The sequence below is a fragment of the Macaca fascicularis genome, chromosome 18 (assembly GCF_037993035.2).
Source record: "Macaca fascicularis isolate 582-1 chromosome 18, T2T-MFA8v1.1".
NCBI classification, from domain to species: Eukaryota; Metazoa; Chordata; class Mammalia; order Primates; family Cercopithecidae; genus Macaca; species Macaca fascicularis.
Genome location: NC_088392.1, coordinates 47,884,855 through 47,908,485, shown reverse-complemented (window position 1 = coordinate 47,908,485; position 23,631 = coordinate 47,884,855). Strand labels below are relative to the sequence as shown.

General features: G+C 37.0%; 1 protein-coding gene across 3 annotated transcripts in view; it reads left to right on the top strand.

Moving 5' to 3' along the window:
* Window positions 1-14,414: 14,414 nt before the first annotated feature.
* The window catches only part of PIK3C3 (phosphatidylinositol 3-kinase catalytic subunit type 3), a 138,980-nt gene continuing 129,763 nt past the window's right edge, over window positions 14,415-23,631 (top strand). For 2 of the 3 annotated variants that reach the window (XR_012427135.1, XM_045377794.3), the window contains exons 1-3: window positions 14,415-14,574; window positions 17,047-17,235; window positions 21,365-21,508. Coding sequence is in view for 2 of the 3 variants with exons in the window: in XM_045377794.3 (XP_045233729.1) it covers window positions 14,507-14,574; window positions 17,047-17,235; window positions 21,365-21,508 (401 nt within the window). In the remaining variant the exon portion in view is untranslated. The remainder of the gene's footprint in view (window positions 14,575-17,046; window positions 17,236-21,364; window positions 21,509-23,631) is intronic. The other variant, XM_045377795.3, reaches the window with a different exon arrangement.

The following is a 23,631-nucleotide window of genomic DNA, read 5'->3' as shown; positions in this document are numbered from 1 at the left end:
CAGAGAGTCTTACTTTTCAAGTTGCACTGAAAACTAATACACCCACATACATACAGGCATCCACATATATACATGTATGTAAATGTATATGTGTGTGTATACACATTGGGCGAGAAAGAGGGGCATTGTTGATGAGTGTCCTTAGGGAGGAATCCACCTCTTTATTTCTCCGATTTTAAATCTGTAATGCAGGTTGTTGTGAGAATTAAATAAGATAAAGAATAAAATTGTTTTGATACATTCTGTACCCTGTTAGTCATCACATAGATCATCACGGCAGGAGGTAACAATTCCTCTGAGGCTAAATTTAGCATTTCAGGAAACTGAATTCTCAGAGTAGAGCTTTCAGGTACTGTCCGCCTACTTCTAAATCATGCCCATGACTAAGCCAAGCACACCAAACCTCACATTCATGTTTGCCCTGATGGGATTCAGGACACATTATGCCAAAATATGGCACCTTGATATTTGAGAAAACAGCAGGAGCAGGAAGTTCTCCCTCATCTTTCCCTGCTTCTCTCCCTTAAAGCAGGTCATAAAAATCTAGGAAGTAGCTGGGTGTGGTGGTTCACGCCTGTAACCCCAGCACTTTGGGAGGTCAAGGCAGGCAGATTGCTTGAGCCCAGGCGTTTGAGACCAACCTAGGCAACATGGCAAAACTCTGTCTCTACAGTTTTGTTTTCTTTTTTCTTAATTAGCTGGGCATGGTGGTGCATGCCTGTAGTTGCAACTACTCAGGAGGCTGAGGTAAGAGGATCACCTGAGCCTGAGAGGCAGAGATTGCAGTGAGCCATGAGCACACCACTGCACTCCAGCCTGGGTGGTGACAGAGCAAGGCCTTGTCTCAGGAAAAAAAAAAAAAATATATATATATATATATAGAGAGAGAGAGAGAGAGAGAGAGAGAGAGAGAGAGAGAGAAAGGATCTTCTGGCTTCCCATTGAAGGTCATAAGACCCTCACATGAAAGGTACCCTCCTTATGCCTATAAGAAAGGAGAATCCTTATCTCTGGAGACAAAAGGTCACAGAAAAGAATCTGAACCATTTATTTGGGTCTTTCTTTCTTTATGAAGGTTCCCATCTCATGTAGAATTTACATTAAATAAAGTTGTATGCTTGTCTCTTCTTAATATGTCTTGTTATAGAGACCTCAGATACAAAGCTAAGATGGATAGAGAAGAAGGTATTTTTCCTCCCCTACACCTTTTACTACCAGAAATCCAGGTCATCCATCATTACCTAAATTGTCATTCCCATTTGTCCATACAGCCGCTAATCTGATTCAATGTCCTCCCTGACTCACTCCCATTCCTTTCACTGAGCCTTCTGCATTCTGAGATCAGCATGGTAATCTCAGCCTCATTTCTGAATAATTCCTTACCTGTGTGTGCCTTATAAATATCCATGCCCTGATGATCACATTCTCCCTTCCAAATGGAAGCTGTTGCTTTTTTCCTCTTATATACTACCTACTTCAGGACCATGCACTAGATTAGACATACATGTGACTCCCACTCCTGTTTCTAACCATTTCTCCTTCATCCCCCTTCAAATGAGGGACAATTTATCCACTGGGCATGGAAGACACAGAGCCCAAGGCCCATGATACTTTCAGGAGAGCAGCAAAGTACTTTTTTTCTTTTAAAATCAGAAGAAAGAAAATATGTGATCTAACCTGAATTATATTATGTTTATAATGTGGTTATAAAATACACTTTTTAGTATTTTTTCTATAAAGGAAGGGGTTAATATGATTAGGACCCAGGAGTCATAATGTGTCCCTGCTTCAAACCCTTAGCTCTTTCTTTCTTGTAGAAGTAAACCAGAAAAGAAAGAAAGAAAGAAAGAAAGAAAGAAAGAAAGAAAGAAAGAAAGAAAGAAAGAAAGAAAGAGAGAAACAAACAAACAAACAAACCAGCTCTTTCCAAGCTCCTGACATTGGAGTCCAATACCTCTAACTTCCCTACTCACCCAGGATTTGCCCTTATTTATTAAGGAATGGACTCCAGGCCCCTGTTTTTCTCTCCATCCAGATATGATATCTGGAGTCAGCCAAATTGTATACTGAAGCATGAATGCAAGAGACCACTAGATCAGTGTGGTTTCTCCACTGGATTGGAGAAGGTGTATGTATGTGGGTTTGGGTGGGTGCAGGAGTGAGGAGTGTGAAAAGGGTCATTGCTAGGGCTGCAACATTGAATTTCCTGTTCATTCTGGATTAACTCAGATGTTGGGGAGTAATTGAATCGCCAAGCAGAATGCCTTGGCAGGCCTGAGGAAAGGGTTAGGGAAAGCAGAGAGAGGCATAGCAACTGAGGCTAGGACAACACAATCATTTGAGTTTTTCAGCATTTATTCTCTCCCTCTCTGTAGCCTTGGTCAATCTCATTTACCTAGCAGGGCTGGATGAAGGAAGAGGACAGGATGCAGATCAGTGTGCTGTGGCTCAATATTGCTAAGAATCTCCTTGCATTCCACCTTTGGCCTAGCAGACCACATGACTTCTGCCTGAGTGTGCCATTCCCTGAAAGAAGCTTGCGAGTTTTCAAAGTATTTCAGCACATCCTGCAGGGAAAGCAAATGCTCATCAAAATGGATGTAGAAAAAAATCCTGAATCCTTATTTCCCCTGAAGCTTCCTACATTCTTGAAGTGCAAAGTAGAGAGAAGAGCTCAATGTGTGTGCAGAGGGTTCTTGATGCTGTAAAAGCCAGCTCGAGAGAGTGGCAGGCAGCACTCATTAGACAGGCATAGGAGAAAGCCTTTTCTTCATAAGGCAGGAGACAAGTTAGCAGCTGATGGGGCAGACACGTTTGTTTAGCTGGTGCTTGGTCCTGGGACTGCTCTCAGTGAAGGATGATTGCCTGGGATCAGAGAATGACCCTGCCCCAGGCATCTATCTCCCCTTCCAGTCCTCTCTCTCTTTCTCTCTCTCTGTGAAAATAATGATTTACATCAGGAAGCAGCCCAGCTTCATAATGATGTAGACTGCCTCTGTGCAGATATAATCTCTGATTGATGGGGTGTAGGGAAGGAAGGAGAAAGACAAAAAAAGTTTACAAATTCACTCTGAGATTCAAATCACATCAATGACCCTGCCAGCCTTCTTAAGCATAAAATTGGGCATCACAGAGATCAACATTACATGTGTTGATATTTCTCTTTTTCCACATTTACTTTGAATCTCTGTCTAATATCCTAACAACCTACTGGACTTACAAAATCAAGCTACATCACCACCTGTCCATGCCCAACCTTCTTACATAAGGTAAAACAGAAATGGAGATTCTTGCTTATTTTTTTCTCCCAAATCATCACTCTCCTGGGACACTAGAAAAATATAACTTATTGGCTGACACTTGAAGAAATTTTTATCCAAGTTGCTTCTATGGGATGACCCAAGGTCATTTATTTAACTATTTGTCTCGGTATTTAAAAGGTTAGCATATTAATAAAACAGAAATTTGCAAACATTATCACCCACCTGAAGCAATTAATCAAAAGATAAACAATTTAGCATCAATACGTTTGCTTTTAGTATCAATATCTGTCAGGCACTGTTCTGGAAACTTCAGTAAATATATAAAAACATAAATCATATTCCATGCTGATCAATGTGGGCTGAAAAAGCAAATACATGTGTGAAAGGAAAAAAAAAAGGCAGCATACTAAATAAAAAAGTACCAATGGTTTTGTAGCTCTGGTCATCTCCATCTCTCCCATATAACATGCAAGTCCCAGGTTCAAATGATACAAAACACGGTGAAGGCCTTTTCCTTTTGATCTAAGATCATTTGTGAGGCTGAAAAAAATAATCAACAAATCAAAGACAGGATTATTCAAATCAGTATTACAAAAACCAGCATTTTAGAATGGCATCTTCTATAGAAAAGGGAAATCTGTCCAGGTGCAATGACCCCACACCTACAACCCCAGTTCTTTGGGAGGCCAAGGTGGGAGGATCGCTTGAGCAAAGGAGTTTGAGACCAGCCTGAGCAACATATGCAGACCACTGTCTCTACAAAAAAATTAAAGGGTTAGCTGGGCATAGTGGCACTTTCCTGTAGCCTGTGTTCCTAGCTACTTGGGAGCCTGAGGTGGGAGGATCGCTTGAGTCTGGGAGGTCAAAACTAAATGAGCCATGACTGTGCCACTCACTGCACCCCAGCCTAGGTGACAGAGGGAGACCCTATCTCAAAAAAAGGAAAGGAAAGGAAGGAAGAAGGAAAGAAAGAAAAAAGGAAAGATGAAAGAAAGAAAGAAAGAAAGAAAGAAAGAAAGAAAGAAAGAAAGAAAGAAAGAAAGAAAGAAAAGAAAGAAAGAAAGAGAAAGAAAAAGAGAGAGAAAGAAAGAAAGAAAAAGAGAGAGAAAGAAAGAAAAAGAAAGAAAAAGAGAGAGAAAGAAAGAAAAGGGGGTATTCACAGCTTCTGTGCATTGCACTGAAAAATACTTCCAATACAGTGATACTGAAGTTGGCTGGGGTTGTAAATACTAAAGTGCAATCAACATGTATTCATACCACACTAAATAACTATGCATCAAGAACCATTAAAGACAAAAATAGCATGCTGTATAATTTTACCTTCAAAATATTTCTCTTTCTTCATATAGTTTTAAATTATTTTAGTTTAACTTATAAATAGTTAAATCCACCAAGACAATTTTTTATTTTTATCAGAGGGTTATAGTGCAGACAGAAGTCAATCTCTTTGCAGAGGGCCCAAATGATAATATGTTTAATCAATAGATGTAAAAACTCCAGAATGAAACTACAACTAGCCAAAAGGAAAAGGGAAAGCAAATAGACTACGTTGAAACTGAAACAAAGGTTGAAGAGGAAGTAATTTCACTGTATCCACAAATTGTCAACTGCATCCTAGACTTCTCTTCAGATCTGTTTGAAGAAACTTGGAATATGGGACCCAAACAACTAAGAAAATTGATCTTTTCCAAAAACTTTATTTATTTATTTTTTAGCTACATTTTGTTGTCAACTGGATTTTTTTTAAGTGCACCTGGAACTGTTACTTATTTGTTTATTTACTTATTCATTCATTCTTGAGATGGGGTCTCACTATATTGCCCAGACTGCTCTTGAACTCCTGTTCTCCAAGGATTCCCTTGCCCTATAACTGAGATTACACGCACACACCACTTTGCAGGGCCAGAAAACTGATTTTATTTAGGCTACTGCAATAGGGAGAACACCCAGAGTCTGAAGACCAGAGTTTCTTGGTAGAATGGTTTCACCTTGGACTCACATAGGGAGGATTAAACAGGTTATAGATGGGGTGATTTTACAGTTGTAATTATTTTATAATCAGGAAGAGTCTCAGTCAGCATAGAGAGAAAATATTTATCTCTGTGCCTCGCTAATTTGGGGAAGACAAACAGTTTAATCATTTATGAGACAAACAATGGGAATGTGAAGGGTCTGTGTCTGGTCTTGTGACAGTTAAAAAGAGGTTCATTAGCAAGTTTTATGTAAGCCATGGGGGAAGGGTTGTTAATGGCGGCCATTTTCCCAGATCACAAAGAGTGGAAGTCTTCTTAACCATCCCTGTTTTCCAGGAACACATGGCTCAGATACAGTTCAGAATCATCATTCTTAGTTTGGTTGTTAACTATAACTAAACTGTCTTGTCTCTTGAGAGTTCACCTACTATGCAACCTGACTTATTTATGCAGTTGTTCATTATATTGATATATCACTCATTGAAGACTTCATGTTGCTACAAAAGATAATTCTCACAAAAAGATAAAATGACTACTTTCATACATATATAAACATGCATATGTATTAACAATTTTATTCTACTCATTAATCAATAAGGGAACTGGAACCAGGCAGATGTCATAAAAGTCCAAAAGAAAATTCAAAGACTATTCTTGATATTTTTAGATCAGGAATATTAAAATGATATACAAATTAAGGCGAAACTGGTTTTTCCAAAGGTAATGGAAACATCAATTGGAATTATCTATAGGAATTATTTTGTGTTGTTATTAGTTGTCTACAATTTTACAAAGTGACAAAATAGCTCAAAGACTATGAAAGACTAGAATCATACAAGCTAAAAGAGTCACTAGGCAATGTATAGTTCCCTGCCGAAGCACATTTTTATTTACGTTACCTTTAGGGCTATAACCTAACACAGGTCTGGTTACTGGCTGCTTGCAGAGTCCAATTAACAAGTGTGAGGTCTGGTAGAAAGAAGGTGACTTTAATTCCAGAGCTAGCCAACAAGAAGTAGTATAGGCTCCAGCTTTGAGGGTACCACTTCAACTTCTGGGGCAGAAAGCAGGGGCTTTTAAAGGGGGGCTTGGTGTGAATGGCATGCAGGGGAGGGGTGAGGAGGTGCAGGGTCTATGTGACTTGCTTAGGATGCCTTATCTATGGAGTGATCTGTCTTGCCCTATCATAGGCAGAGCTAGGTTATAAACTGAGACAATCTCCTGGTGAGAGAGAGTTCCAGGGGCACCTGGTTTGTCTCAAGGCTTGGTCTTTGGAACTCCTAAGTAAACACGTACACAAACTTGACATGGAGGGAGTGCCAGGTGGAGAGAACGTAAAGGTTATAATTGCATTCCTAAAGAGCTAAGTAGGAGGTGGGAAAAAAGGAATAAAGTAAAAAAATAATAATTCTGAAAAAGCCAAAGAAAAACAAACAAATAAATAAATAAATAAACAAACAATTTTTTTTCCCTTTTAAAATGGGTTACTCAGTTACAGGGTGAAATCCAAAATTTTTAGAGTTATTTCCTAACCCCTCACTCCTCTTAACTTTCCACCCTCTTTTGTGGTTTCCTCCCTCTTTGAATTATGTCCCCTTTCGAATTTTTTATAGTGAAGTCCTAATCTCAGTTACCTCATAATGTGACCTTATTTAGAAATAGGATCACTGCAGATGTAATTAGTTAGGATAAGGTCATACTGAAGTTGGGTGGATGCCTAATCCAATGTGGCTGGTTTCCTTATAAAGAGGGAAAATTTGGACCCAAGGACACACAGAGAGAACACCATGTGCAGATGAAGGCAGAGATCGGGATGATGCATTTATAAACCTGGGAACACATAAGATTGCCAGCAAACCACCAGAAGCTAAGGGAGGGACATGAAACAGATTCCTCTTCATAGTCTCCAGAAGGAATTGACCATGATAATACCTTGATCTTAGACTTCTAGCCTCCAGAGCAATGTGGCAATACATGTCTGTTGCTTATGGCACTCAGTTTATGGTACTTTGTTGTGGCAGTCCTAGCTAACTAATACATTCTCTTTCCACTGTGTTGTATTTCTTTTGAGTCATCCTCTGTTGGTGTATCCAGGCTATTTATTCTGCCTTGAATGCTTTTCTTTCTTCCTCCCCATTTATGTTTCTCCCCAGTCATCCAGTTAACTTCTACTAATCTTAAGATCACTGCTTCATCCTTTCTTTATTTGTAAAACCTTCCTTGTTGCACCTGCCCCCAACAAAAGTAAAGTACCACTCTGATGTGCTCCCATGGAATATTGTATCACCTTCCACACTTATCATAACTAATTATAGATGGCTCTGGTTATTTGTGGTAGTTATGTTCTGAAAAGTAGTTGTGAATACTGAATTAGTGAATACTGAACCATTGCTCCGAGGAGAAATACACAATCAAATTCCTGCAAGACTCTGGTCACAACATTTTCATTAAACAATGAATATGTGACCTCATTTCATGTGTGTTTCTGTTTACATGCACCTTACTTAATATATATTTTGGATTTATTAACATCAAGTTCATGGCCAACAGTAATATAACTCATGCCTGAATGAAGGTTATCAAACACAAGTATTTACTTTGTAAGGCACATCACAGCCTTCTTACCCTTAGGTACACCAGACAGCATTTAAGTAGTACATTTGAAGGTTATTTTAAACAGTGAAATCACCAACACAAAGTACAAAAATGCAAAGAAAAAAAGTGGCACTAAATTGACTGCTGAAAGTACACCTAAAGTGAAAGGACGCTTAGAGTATGAGGGCTGAAACAAGAAGCTAGAGCATCGCCCTGTTTGACCTCAGCTAAGAATATGCATGTTGGACTAAAACTTTTTGCTGCTCTGCACATATTTGTGAATGACCCTGAAAGCACTGTGAGTATTAGTTTTGGGATTACAGATAAACTTTAGCGAGCAGGCAAATTCACAAATACAGAAATCATGAATAATAAAGATAGACTATACTTATTTAGCTTTCTGTCTTCCCTATGAAGCTGTAATTCAGAAATAGCAGAGGCTATTTTTACATGTGTCTATTAAATATTTTCTTTCCAGTTCTATGCCTGGCCCTTGGCAGATTTGAACAAATAAATGTTTGTTGAAAGAGTTAATGAATGCAGGTACAATAATACATGTGCATGTTACTATGCTGTGGAAAACACAAAGACAAATTAATTTTGTCTCCAGGCTACTTATACAAGACAACAAGTGTACATACATATCCATGCCAATAAATGTAGGAGTTTTAAAGATATCTAGTAGTTTTGAAAATTTGTGACGAAGATCCAGGAGAGCTGAATGGAATGAGACTGATTCTTGACGTAAGTGGCACTAAGAGGAAAAGAAGATTTTTTATTTTAGGGAGACTATAGAACATAAGCAACAGATATGTGGTGAAATATGAGTTGCACAGCTAACTGCAGTGGGTTAGAACACAAGCAGAGAGCCCAGGCTGAGAAGCTGCAGAAAACAATACCCCAAATGGGGGCTAAAGAAAGAATGTGGAAGATGAAGAGGTCCCAGCAAGGAGACTTAATTTCTATTCCATCACGTGTGATTAGCCATTGAAGGGCTTTGAACAGGAGAGGGTCAAACTCATTGGTCTTATGTAGTAGAATGCAGGCATTATGGAAAGAATGGAATGAACTCTTATCTGAGATTATTAGAAATCCTATCAGAAAACTGCTGCTTTTATGATTTTTTCTTTGCCACATCGAGTTGTTGAAAAGAACTCTGTTTCTTTTAAAGAAGTCTTAAGACCCGCCATATCTTAGAGGTAGCCTTCAAGAAACTCAAAGAGATTTGGAAAAGGAATGGAGAAAGAAAAAGCAGAGAACAGCCAAAGCAGGTCACAGCTTCCTAAGATGCCCTAACCATTAATTTAACTTGGTGCCTGTTAGCATCACACAGGTCCATCTCCTCTATGAAGTCTTCTGGAAAACTGTAGTCAAGTTTCAACTCTATTGTTATCAGCATGACCCCCGACAATTTACTTTAATCTCTACAGGATTCAATTTCTGCGTCTCTAAATGAAAAGGAATGGGAAATAGAGATTAGCAGTACTCAAGGCAGTTTTCGTCTCACTCATTAGAAACAAACTCTCAGGTCTCCTGAATAAGCCCACACCTACTGAATCAGAATCTTCATTTCAGTCAGATTCCCTAGTGAATCATAAGCACACTGGTCTAGAGAGCTCTTCGTTTCTCTCTAAGAATAAATATAGTCGATTCTCAGTATTCACAGATTCCATAACTGTGAATTCAACTGTTCACTAAAATCTATTTGTGACCCCAAAATCAATACTTGCGGCCATTTGTGGACATGTGCACAGAGGCAGAGTGAAAAATTTAAGTCTGATGTGCATGTTCCCAGCTGAGGTCAAACAAGGTGAGATTCTGCCTTCTTGTTTCAGCTCTCATACTATAAATAAGTATATTTCAGTAGGTTTATTCAATGCTATATATTTGCATTTCTTTTTTTCTTTTTTTTTTTTTTAATTTTTTTGAGACGGAGTCTTACTCTGCCACCCAGGCTGGAGTGCAGTTGTGTAATCTCAGCTCACTGCAAGCTCTGCCTCCAGGGTTCACGCCATTCTCCTGCCTTAACCTCCCGAGTAGCTGGGACTACAGGCGCCCTCCACCACGTCCGGCTAATTTTTTGTATTTTTAGTAGAGACGGGGTTTCATGTTGTTAGCCAGGATCGTCTCGATCTCCTGACCTCATGATCTGCCCGCCTTGGCCTCCCAAAGTGTTGTGATTACAGGTGTGAGCCACTGTGCCCAGCCATATATATTGCATTTCTATGCTTTTTGTGGGTGATTTCGTTTAAAATATCCTCTAAATGCAGTGATAGAAGTGCTCTCTGGTGTTCCTAAGTGCAAGGAAGCTGTGATGTGCCTTATGGAGAAAAACTGTGTTATACAGGCTTATTCACGCATGAGTTATGGTGCTGTTGGGCATGAGTTCAATGTTAATAAATCACCAATATATATTAAATAAAATGCCTTTAGATGAAGACAAAGAAAACAAGTTTATGTATTTATTATTTAATGAAAATGTTATTAGCAGAGACTGACAGGAACATAATCCTATATCCCCCTAGCGGCAGTTCAGTATTTGCTAATTTAGTGTTTACTGTGACTTTACAGAATATACCTACCACAAGGAATAAGAATCAACTATACCACCATAGGTGAATATAGAGACACAATTTGAATATAGCATAAGAGAGAGGATATTATTCAGATTAAACTAAGTCTAGAGAGCTTGAACAATGCCACATGAGCCAGAACATGAAAAGCCTTTTAACATCGTATTAGGAATTATATGCTTTCAGCTGTATGTAACAGAAAGATTTTTTAAAAATGAAAGTGGCTTAATTTGTAAACATAATTATTGCTTACACAATAAGAAACTCAGATTATTAGTCCATTTCCACACTGTTATAAAGAAATGCCCAAGACTGGGGAGCTTCGTTGTTATATAACAGAGGTATTACAAAGGAACACATATGCAAATACAATTTTATTATTTTTCAGAATAACTTATGCTGTTATTCTTTCCCTTTTGCAGCTATATGAATTACCTTTATGAATGGACCCCCCGCCTAGGACTTGGGGGTTCCTGCATTAGGATCATTCATGGATATTCATTAAGCCCGTCTTTTTTCACATTGTCAGCTGAGACATGGCCAAGACTTTTGAATTATGAGTTAGGATTTTTCAAGTGCCTTAGCACTCTTGTCTGTTCTATCACGTGATTGAGTTCTAAAACACAGTTATTAGAAAACTTACAAAGGCGTTTTTTAATTAGAAAAAAAGGAATTATGAGATATATTTAATCTCACAGTATCATACTAATTTATTCTTGATGGGAGCTCAGTAACAGACGATTGCTTTGTAAAGCTGTAAGTGCATTAAAAAAAATTCCAAGCAAAGAGAATAAATTGGGTCATAGAAACTGGCAAAAATAAACCTGATTATCATTATGTCAGTCCTGGGCAACTGAAGAAATGGAAGTTGGGCATGGTGGCTCACGTCTGTAACACTAAAAACTTTGGGAAGTTGAGGAGGGAGGAATGCTTGGGCCCAGAAATTCGAGATCAGCTGGGGCAACATAGTTAGACCCTATCTCTACAAAAAAATTAAAAAAGTAGCCAGGCACGGTGGTGCATACCTGTAATCCCAGCTGTTCAGGAGGTTAAGGTGGGAGGATTGCTTGAGCCCAGGAGGTTGAGGTTGCAGTAAGCTGTGATTGCACCACTGCACTCCAGCCTGGGCAACAGAGCAAAACTTTGATTCAAGAGAAAGAAAGAAAGAAAAAAAAGAAAAGAAAGAAAGAAAGAAAGAGAAAGAAAAAGAAAGAGAGAAAGAAGGACAAAATTTAACAAATGGAGCGCAATCAACACATTTCTAAGCCATCATTAAAACTGGTTACTATAATAATTAAAATAGAAATTGAAACAAGATGGCAAAAGAAGCACAAAGCCAAAACTGCAACTCCAAAGGAAAATTAAATATGGGATCACATAATAATCATTGGAATAGCCTACCACACCAGGAAAACACCTATTTCTGTAAGTTATTTTTCTGGAGACAGGCCTCCGTGGACTCTTGCAATGCAAATTGTATTCCATAATTATGAGTGTATGTTATATTTACGATTTGTGAAAATCACATGGGAAGGAAAAAAATCATTCCTCTCCTTTCAAAATAAGCTGCCTAAGGCTTCCTTTTCTCTTATACAGATGGCCTTGTTAATTGAATTCTGGTACTCACATCTACCAACCAACACTTCTCTGACTTATGGTACAAAAGGCATTGACAGTTTTGGTTTCTATAATAACTCTTTCCATGCTTCCATGAATTACCAAAATCTTGTTCCTTATTGGCACATTAGTTTTCCCTGATGTATTAACATATTTAATACAATTACAGTCAAGTTTTCTGAGATCCCTCCATAATACATTTTTAATGTTATTTTTTTCTCTTGATAATCTTTAAAAAGTTAAATCTGTCTTGGGTTCTGTGAATGAGTATCTTGTAAATAAGTACTGACATTTGATTTTCGTGCTTTTATCTGTGTTGTGTTTGCAACCGTTTTGGAAACAATCAGTATTACTTTGTTATGAGACAATGAGAAAAGGACAAAGTCAGGCTTAAAAAGATGTGTTGTAGCCCAGATAAAGCCAGAATACATCATGGTGGTTATGCAAAAGAAGAGTTCATAGTTATTTGAATAGAAAAAAGGGGCTAGAAAAATGAATTATCATGTGGAATACAGCAGTATAGATGTGCTGAATTTCAAAGAATCAGTCCTGTAAGAGTAGTTAACACTATATTCCATAATCATTTTATAAGCAATAAAGTTTCTGTAAAAAGCCCACTATCTATTATGTTAAGATTGCTAATTTGAAGTTTTTATGTTTGTAAACTTGTTTGGTTGCATATGTATATAATATTATCTTAGGTTTATACATTAAATATCATTGTATAGTGAAAGTAATTTATTCACCACTGGGATCAGATAATTTTGTCCTTTACACATAGTCAATATTTTATTCAAGATTGAGGTTTCACATCAAATCTCACACTCATTGCTGGAGTTATGCCCTAAACAGAGCACTTGTGACAACAGTGTTACTGTTGAATGGCTCTGATAATTAGAAAGTTCAATTTGTATTGTTTGTTGAAATTATGTTTCCTGTAAGTTCCAACCATTGGTGGCAGTTATTCTTAGGAACAAATCAAAGGTGCTCTCTTTTTGTTTAAACTTTAAGTTACAGGAGGATGACTATCATGTTTTTCTTTATTCTACTCAAATCCTTTTCTTGCTTCCATAAATATTTTTGAGAACTTATTTTGTGTAAAACATTGTGCATTAGGTATTTTTTTCCCCTTTCCAGGTTAAACAGCTCCACACCTTTCACCCTTTCTTTGAAATATTTTTTTTTCTAATCTTTCAACATTCTAATTACGCTAATTTGCACATACTCTAGTGATGTCCGTCTTAAAATGCAGCACTTAGAAATAAAGACATAGACAGTAATTTGGGAGGTCGAGGCAGGCAGATCATCAGAGATCAGGAGTTTGAGACTAGACTGGCCAACAAGGTGAAAACTCGTTTCTACTAAAAATACAAAAATTAGCCGGACTGGCTGGCGGGTGCCTGTAATCCCAGCTACTTGGAAGGCTGATGCAGGAGAATCACTTGAACCTGGGAGGTGGAGGTTGCAGTTTGCCGAAATCGAGCCAGCCTGGGCGACAATAGCAAAACCCCATCTCAAAAAGAAAAAAAAAAAAAAAGGAAAGAAAGAAAGAAAAAAGAAATAAAGGCATAGAAAATGGAGACTTTCATTCAATATCATCAGTAATAACCAATAAGTAGGAAGTATTAAACTCAGCAATGTATTAGACAGTGAGGGGGGCAAGACACAGAAGTAAATGGCACACTAGTCTTACCTTCCAAGAGTTTTCAATCTAATTGGAAGTGAATATTACAATTTTAGATTATAATAATTATAAAAATAAACATTATAGGAGCTCACAGGGTTTAGAGATCTGTGTTCTAGAGTTATTACAGGAAGCCTCTAGGTTCTGACTTGGGTTAGGGCTTGAAACTACATTGAATTTGAATATTCCCAGTTTAAACATGCACGCAAGTATTACGTCCAAAGTAGCATTAATATTGACAACACCAAACATGAAACTCAGATTTATTTGTTCTCTATTTAGTCCTTTCCCTATTGTTTAGAGCAGAAAGAGAAAATCCTTGCTTGCGATAGCAAATTAGTGCTACAATTTCGGGGAAGGCCACTGGAATTTAAACTTGGCAAAATTCCAATTTTTGTGCTTGTAACCTGTTTAGACGGCAGCCAGTGAAAGCTGTTGTAATTCTTTGTGAATTGAATTTTCTTTTGTATTGTTTTAGGTACAGCTCAAGCTCAAATGATAGCGTCTCTTTTTCTTTAAAAAAAAAAAGTGCTGTCAAGACAGGAAAACTGGAATGTAATCGGATAAGCCGTTTCCCGTATACATTTACCCTTAAGCAAGATGGTGGGCGCCTGTGCACATGCGCAGAAGAGTTGTTTCGGCCGGGAGTTCCGTCGCGTCGGAACTCGCTCCAGGCTGGGATTGGAGGCGTGCTGGCGAGGGCGGAACCGGAAGTTCCTCTGTTGTGGGACTCAGCTGGTTCATTTCTGTTGTCGTTCCTATAATTTTTCCGCTATAGGTCGTACCCTCGCCGACGTTGCGATGGGGGAAGCAGAGAAGTTTCACTACATCTACAGTTGTGACCTGGATATCAACGTCCAGCTTAAGATGTAAGAGAATCCTCGGGACAGGGAGTGGGATTGCTGGGGCGTAGGGGCGTAGGGGTAGGGGCTTGTTGGGAGTGAGAGGGAGAAAGTATGTGACTCGTCTCAAGGCGCGGACCGGGGGCGGCTGGGAGGGCTGTAGCCAGGGAGGCGCCAGAGAGTGGATCGTGGAGAGGGGCTCTGTTGGAAAAGGATTTAATACGTGGTCTCTATGAGAAGCACAGCGGTAGGAATAGCCCTTAAGTTCCACTGTATTTTACAGTCTTTAAAGTTTTTGCTGTTCAGCCTCTTGAGAGTTTATTACTATTTTATTGTAAATTAAGAAATCGAGCCTCTTCGTAAGTAAGAGGACGATCTTTATTTTGGAACGGGGCTTGTAGGGTGGAATGAAGGCTTCAGAAATTATGGAGAGGTAGGCACAATCAGATGCGATAGTCGAGAATAAGATGAGCACATGGTATATTAGCAGCACGGGAGGTGATAGAGGCCTAGGGTGAATCTTTGGGTAGTATGGCAGTGTTTAGTCAGGGAAGCTGGGAATAAGTCAAAGATGAGGGTGCCAGTTGCAAGGGTACCAAGAAGATAGGAGGAAAGAGTCGTTGCAGGAAAACTTTGGGGCACCACGGCTGAAGTAAAGGTCAGGAGCGTGGTATCTTGAGATGAGGATAATGGAACTGGTATAATGACGAGGGACGGACAAAACAGAGTTGGAAATTATATCTCTTTTAAGGTGGTCATATAGAAGTGTTGTCAAAGCTATCACAAATTATTGACCACAGCATCATCCATAATTAATAAACATTTCTTGTGTATGTTCAGTTAATATTCAACAAATATGTGTTGGTCAAAGGCCTGCAGTAAGTGATAAATAAATTTTCTCAGTTGTCAGATGTACCTTTGAATGATCGTTTCATTTTATTTTCAGAAGTCCCTTATTCGCTGACAAAATCCTTTACTTTTTAGTTTGTGGTGATGGTGGTAAAAGTAGTATGTCAACAACCACGTTGTACCTTTGTATGATACTTTATACAGCCATTTAAAGTATTTTCCATAGCATACACCACTAGTAGTTTATACAGGATCAGTATTGATAAAGGGATTTCCTTCAGCTTGATGTTCAGTATTTCTTGAATATACGAATGCATTTTTTGAAATGTTTGAACATTAAAAATAAAGAAAAACCGAAAAGCGGATCCTTTTTTTTTTTTTTTTTTTTTTTGAGGCAGGGTATCGCTCTGTTGCCTTTCCCTTTGAGATGACGTTCTGCATCTTTTGTTCCAACTCTTATGCATTGTTCGGGATCATTTCAGACATCTATCTGGGGTCCTAAGTCCCTTCCCCACGCCAGCCTAAGTACTCTTGAGACTCTGATTTATCTTGCTGTAATGGGAAGAATATTGGCTTTGGCCTCCCTGCCCTAGTGTTTATTCTCAGCTCTGTTACTTTGTGACTTTGGATAATGAGTTTAGTTTATAAGTCTCTGTTTCCTCATTTATAAAATGAGAATATGGTGAAAATTATGTAAGAAAGAACATATAAAATTCTGGCACAGTATCTGATGTAATCTTGATGTCTAAAAAATGTTCCTCCCATCACGAGGTCAGGAGATCGAGACCATCCTGGCTAACACAGTGAAACCCCGTCTCTACTAAAAAAAAAAAATACAAAAAAACTAGCCGGGCGAGGTGGCGGGCGCCTGTAGTCCCAGCTAGTCGGGAGGCTGAGGCAGGAGAATGGCCTGAACCCGGGAGGTGGAGCTTGCAGTGAGCTGAGATCCGGCCACTGCACTCCAGCAAGGGGGACAGAGTGAGACTCCGTCTCAAAAAAAAAAAAAAAAAAAAAATGTTCCTCCCTCTGATAGTATCCTGTCCGTATCTTTTATGACTTACACCACTATTTTTTACAGAAATGATCAGACAGTGCATATGCATAGTAAAAAAAAAAAAAAAATGGAAAGAGTAGAATAAAAACATGCAGTTAAAAGTAAATTTTTCTCTCCAGAAGCAAAGACTTAATATTTTATTGTAATACTGTATTGTTTATCTTTTCTTTCTTCTGGACTTCTATGCCCACGATAGTAAATGTTTCCTGAAAGAACAGATGAATATGTGGTCAACTTGAGATGAAGAAAATGAAACCAAGGTCTAGAAAGCTGGTGACTTCTGGAGGGTAGATCAAGGGTTGGTGGCAGGGTTTAAAATTCAGAAGTATAAAATAGAGAAATGTGTTGATGAAGATAGGACTGATATTAGGTATGTTAGGATTTTAAGAAACCCTTACCATATATAAAAATGACCTTAATTGCATATACAGGAAAATGTTGTTTAAGTAGCATACCTTAACACAAAGGTAAACTCTTTTTATACTTATGCATATGTATACATGCTTAAAGCATATATGTACATGCTTAGTTCTTATGCATATATGTACATGTTTAAAAAATTCAGGTCTAAAACATTGTTGCTCTTGTGCTTTCAGAGGAAGCTTGGAAGGGAAGAGAGAACAAAAGAGTTATAAAGCTGTCCTAGAAGACCCAATGTTGAAGTTTTCAGGACTATACCAAGAGACATGCTCGGATCTTTATGTTACTTGTCAGGTTTTTGCAGAAGGGAAGCCTTTGGCCTTGCCAGTGAGAACATCCTACAAAGCATTTAGTACAAGATGGAAGTAAGTTTTTTTCTGGCTTATGGTATGTTCCAGACTGTTCTTACCTTTCTTTATGGATGCTGCCAGTATAATTTAGTAGAATTATAGAAGAATTTCTTAATGCCTATAGGCATTGATCAAATCATTTGAAGTAGAAACATACTCAGATAAAGTACTATGCATATCAGTATTATAACTGCAGTTGAAATGGAAATGGATTTATGTTTGTATTTAGCATATCGACATTTTGATAAGCACTTGATTGATTTACATGACCAAACACATCTGTGGCATTTTACCATCTTCTGCTCTTGAACGCATAAATACTTCTGGATAGTCTGAAATATTGTCCAACCTGATGTTTGGAGCTCAGATCTTTAGAGATAGCTCTGTTGCCATCTGTTCAGTTAAAATTTTTATTATTATTTTACATATGAAACTAATTTATTTAGATTCATGGTTTATTCAGCATGGTACATTAGCAAAACATTGTCAAGATGCAGGGTAAATATGATGAACATGAAGTTCCTGTTTTTTCAAAAGAGTATTGTGGATCTTTAATATGACTTCTTGACACTTCTTATTTGATAGACTATATAGTGCAGTTCTGATGTTTAATGAGTGAGTGTTATTCAGCACTCTGGTAGGCTCACTGCAGGATACACAGGCTGTATGCTTTTAAGGAAAGCGTATTCCTTGGGAGACAGGATGTGACCACATGGACAGCCAGACTGTGCCATAGAGGGTTCAACCCTGTGTGTCCCAGGCGTCACCAAGTGTGGCTGGAAAGGGTTTTCAGAGAGCAGAAGCCTGAACTCTGGTGATCTGGCTATGTCAAAACCAAATATTTTAATGGTGTAGTTTCTTCAGTAGTCTTTTGTGGAGAGAGATCTGTCTGCCTGTCTATCTAGTCTATCTGTATTTCTATATATATCTGATATATCTGTGTGTATATATATATAGAGAGAGAGAGAGAGAGATGTGTGTATGTAGATATACACACACACGTAAAAAATATGTCTCTATATACTTAATACTTCTTATTCTGGGAAATTTTAAACCTATGAACATAGAATAATACAGTGAACGCCTACGTTTCTGTTATATACCTACTGTTAACTCATGGCCAATCTTGTATTCTCACCATTTTGAAACAAATCTCAAACGTTATAACAACTTAACTGTAAGTATTTCTGTATATCTGTTTTTAAAGCATAACTATAGTATCATCACCGTCACATTTAAAACAATGGAGCCAAATTCCTTAATTGTATCAGAGATTCTTAAACTGGAATCAGGAAGTCTTCAAACCCCTGAAGGTGTATGCAGAATTTTGTGTCTTCTGTATTTTTTCAAGGACAGAGCTCAAAGCTTTAATTAGATTTTTGAGGTCACCTATTACTCACAAAAGAGTTAAAACAAATTTAGGTCTAGAAAGTCAAAAACATTTTGGTGAGGAAAAATGTATGGTGGGTTTTGTTGCATGACTTGACAAAAAAGGAGATTACAGCAAAAGCAAATTCTCAATTAAAAGGTTAAAGGTTTTCTCCTCGTCCTCCCATTTGCCAACTCTTCTCTGCATTAATTTTTATATTATATATTTGCAAGAATGTGAAAACTCCCATGTTTGATCTCTAAAAGTTTGAATTTTAAAAATTTGTAATTTTTAAATTGTGAAAGTACTTAATAAGGAAAGTACTTAAAATTATTTAAAACTACTTTGAAATTAAAATGTCTAAGCTATGTAGACAATAGATTTAGAAAAACACCTTATTTTTGATAAAATACCATGAGAATAGACTTTTAAAAAAAATACTGTCTGGGTGGATCACCTGAGGTCAGGTGTTCAAGACCAGCCTGGCCAACATGGTAAAACCCCCTCTCTACTAAAAATACAAAAATTAGCTGGGCATGGTGGTAGGCACCTGTAATCCCGGCTACTTGGGAGGCTGAGGCAGGAGAATCGCTGGAACCCAGGAGGCAGAGGTTGCAGTGAGCCGAGATTGAGCAACTACACTCCAGCCTGGGCAACAGAGCGAGGCTCTGTCTCAAAAATAAAAATAAAATAAAATAAAGTAAAAAAAAAATAGTCTTTAGAAGACTAAGAGAAAACATTTGCACATTTTATACATCCTGCTCTTTAGCGTTCAAAAGTTGAATTTATTGGTAGTTCATCAAAACAAAAATTGCCATCCTAAAATGAATGGAGGTAAAAACTTTAAATAGTCCTTATTCTTTGTTAAGTATTTGCTTATAAGAGATACTGTATAAACCTTGGAAAGAATAAATTAGGTCATAAAGGGATCTCTTGCTGTCCAAATTTTTGCATTCCTTAGTTCAGATTGTGTTTTAGGGCCAGTATGAGATTTAAATCTGTTTGATTTCTGACTTTCTGATAGTGGGTTGTGAGAGTTCTAATAATGAGGAACTCATTCAAAATTTATTCAAGTCTATCATAGCATGTCCTGTTTTGTCCTACACTAACAGATCCCATGAGGGACACTTGTACTTTCTTTAATTACACTTAAGGTAAATTCTCATCTTTAGGTGTATGTACTGCAAATTTCTAAGTTTTTCTTATGTGAATATTATTCTTCAGGGAAGTAGTTTACATTTTTAAGAACACTTATATTTCACATTGTCTCATAAAGGTTTTGAAAATGGCTGTAGAGAGACATATTAATACCATCTAATTCAAAAATTACAAAGTTAGGATACAGAAGTATTTTAATCAGATTCGAGTGCTAGCACAGTGGTATGCGGTGATGGGGGTACTTGGTGGGGATTGGACCATCCAGATTTAGGCTCTGCAATCTTGTGATGTTTTGATTGTTGCCAGGTGAGTGTATTCTTAAGGTTAATGAGGGTTAGCAGATGGGATAGGGATGATGCATGAAGAGGAAGAAAACAAAGTGGTGTCCAAAATATATACCTTTTTGGTGTCTGACTAGATTTTTCTATAACTTCTAGAATATCCGGAGCAGTTTTCAAAGTTTTTAGCTGAAGGATTTTTTTTTTTTTTTGACATGGAGTCTCACTCTGTCGCCAGGCTGGAGTGCAGTGGCATGATCTTGGCTCACTGCAATCTCTGCCCCCTGGGTTCAAGCGATTCTCCTGCCTCAGGCTCCCAAGTAGCTGGGACTGCAGGCGCGCCAACACGCCTGGCTAATTTTTTTTTGTATTTTTAGTAGAGACGGGGGTTTTACCATGTTGGCCAAGCTGGTCTCGAACTCCTGACTTCAAGTGATCTGCCCACCTCGGCCTTCCAAAATAGCATCACTTTTTTTTTTTTTTTAAAAGAATTCTTCTGCAGAAGGCTAGTATATAAAACAGATTAAGTGCAGTTGCTTTGATTGAAAGACGTGGTGTTGCCTGGTGTTGAATAGCAAAAGGTTTGAGACAAATGATTAGTTGGTCATTGGTATTGTCTCGTTGTCATTAAAGGACAGAATAAGAAATATCACAATATTTTCCAAAAAGAAATTGCTTATTGTTGTCTTTAACTTTAGCTGGTGTGTGGTTTATTCATTGGCAAAAGATGGCACTGCTTAGTGTTTTTCTTTTTAGCCTGCCCTACCGTGTGGCTAGTAATTAAATAATTTCATTTAGTTGTTTGAGCCTATGTATAGTAGATACTGGCTTTCTTAAGCACGTGATTTTTTAAAAAAAGTATTTCGTAGAAGAAAAGGATTTAATAACTCTTTTTCTTGAAATTGATAGCCATCCCTAATTTCTATGGCATATATAAATGATTTGTTGTTTAAGTTTTTGGAAATTTTGTTAAATATTTTATCAGTACAGATGTATTTAACATAGACTAGGATATGTCCCTTAGATAATAACTTTGAATGAACAGAATAATTTTGAGTAAACAGAAATAGAATTCTATGTGTCTGCTAGGGAACAGTTTGTATAATGTTGGCACAGTATTCTTTTGGAGTTTAAAAGCCAGCTTCTCTTGAAGAGGGTTGAAATTATCGAATACAGTATGAGGTTTAAATGTATAAGAAAATTTACATAAATATATAGAGGGTTTATCTATATACATATACACACACACGTTTATTCATCTACGTACATATATACACACACATATATACACACACACGCATATATATATTTCTGATTTATGTTAACTTTATTTCCATAGCTGGAACGAATGGCTGAAACTACCAGTAAAATACCCTGACTTGCCCAGGAATGCCCAAGTGGCGCTCACCATATGGGATGTGTATGGACCTGGAAAAGCAGTGCCTGTAGGAGGAACAACGGTTTCGCTCTTTGGAAAATACGGGTAAGCAATCTGTTGGTCTCATCTGTAGGAGTGTAGCTGCTTTCTGACCCTTTTCTTTTTCAGAATGAGGGAAGGCTTTAATAGTTTATGCCCGGGTTCCAGTGTAAACCAGTTAGGTACATATGATTTGATCATTCCTTATACTGAATTTAGCATGTATTTCCTATAGGATATACAGATAGATAAAGAAATCAATTTATATTGCTCTACTGTTGGTGATTGGTAGTGTGATTTTTGCTAGAAAATAGAAGTCATTGGGAAATAGAACCTTGCTTTTAGGGAAAAGTGACTTTGATGTATACTATAACTGCTTTGTTATAGGGTTTATCTGCTTTTTTATAATATTGATAGAAAGGATGAAAAACAGGATTAAAAAGCATTCATTTGCTAATGATGGTAATGATTGTGGTAGAAAAGATAATTCAGTTTTTGAAACATGTACAAATACTAAATGTTTATTGTAAAAAAAAAAAAAAAAAAAAAAAAACCACAGTTCCAAAGGATATTTTCGCTATATCCTTTTTCTCCAGGGACAGAGGACTCAGTCTATCTTTAGAGGATTTGTGACTTTCTATTATTATTCTGCATTTACTAATTGGAATTTTTCACTAAAGAACTTGGTCCTTCATCAAGTATTTAGTTAGTTCATATAGGAAAGACAGATAAATGTTTAATTTTCTTTCCCTTTATCAATTTCAAGACTAATGAGTTTGTGCCCTAGTAACTTGTAAAGGTGATGATTGATGGCTTTTGTATATTCTGTTTTTTATATGTTTCAGTCCATTGCTGTCTTTACTCTTTATAATGCTCAAAAAATCCCATTTTTGGTCAGTAGGAGCTCCTTCAAGTAGACCCCATGTCCTTTGGACAGTACACTAGTAGTGATTGGTAGCTTCTTTGCTTTGTGGTAGACAAGTTTTTCCAGGATCATTTGATAATTTTTTGCTCCAGACCTGAAATCTCTGAAAGAAGTTCTGGTTCCTTTCAGTGTGAAATGATATAGATCTTAATCTGTCTGGATATTACAAATGTCTTAATTTTTGTCTACTTTAAAGTTAAAAAATGTTATTTAATTTTTACGTCATTAAGGATGAGGAAGATCATATTTTGGAGTGTTTATTGACTATTTGTGTTTATGTTTCCATGAATTGCTTTTCGAGGTACTTTGTCCTGTTTAGAAATTGAGATATAATTCACATACCATAAAATTCTTTGCTTTTTTTTTTTTTTTTTGAGTTGTCGTTTTCTTATTGATATATAAGGAGTCTTTGTAGATGAATGAAATTAGCCCGTTGTGGGTTATGTTACAAATACTGCTTTTCTGGTTTGGCTTGTTCTTTTGACTTAGTATGTATTTGTTTGCTCTTCATGTATTTTAAATTGTTATCTTGAAGCTATCAGTTTTTAGTTTTTGGATTGTGAATTTAATGTTTTAGAAAGTTCCCATTTAAGGTTCTTTAAAATGCTTTCTTCTGTTATGCTTTTATTCCTTTACATTAAAATCTTTGATTTATCTAAAATTACTATTGTGAAAGGAAGGATATAGTGAGAATAGCTTTTTAGAGAAAACCAAAACAAATGGTTTGAATATTTGTCCCTACACTGCTTATTAAATAAGCCATCTTATCCAGCTATTTTAAAATAGCATCCTTATATACTCAATTCATCTTGTGTTGAAGTCTAAGAGAGGCATTTTAGTGTATAGTGCTATAGTGGTTAGGAAAGCAAGTTGTAGATTATCTGGCTTCAAATCTTGGCTTCTTTGCTTAGTATCTGTGTATCCTTGGGCAAATTACTTAATCTTATGCCTCAATGTCTTCATATGTTAAATGAAAGAACAATAGTATCTCCCTCATTAAGTAGTTTATGATTATTACATTACTAAATACATTTAATGGTCCTGATAAATATTATATCATATATTTATGTATTGAATACATATTAAAATGATCTCAATAAATATTAGGTATCATTCCTGGGCTATTCTGTCAGTTAGGACAGTATTATAAAATGTTTAAATATTAGATAGGGGTAATTCTTATTAGTCTTTCTTTTAAAATATTTCCAGGTTTGTTTTGGCAGATAAATTTTAATATTATTTTCTCAATTAAACTCACTGTTAT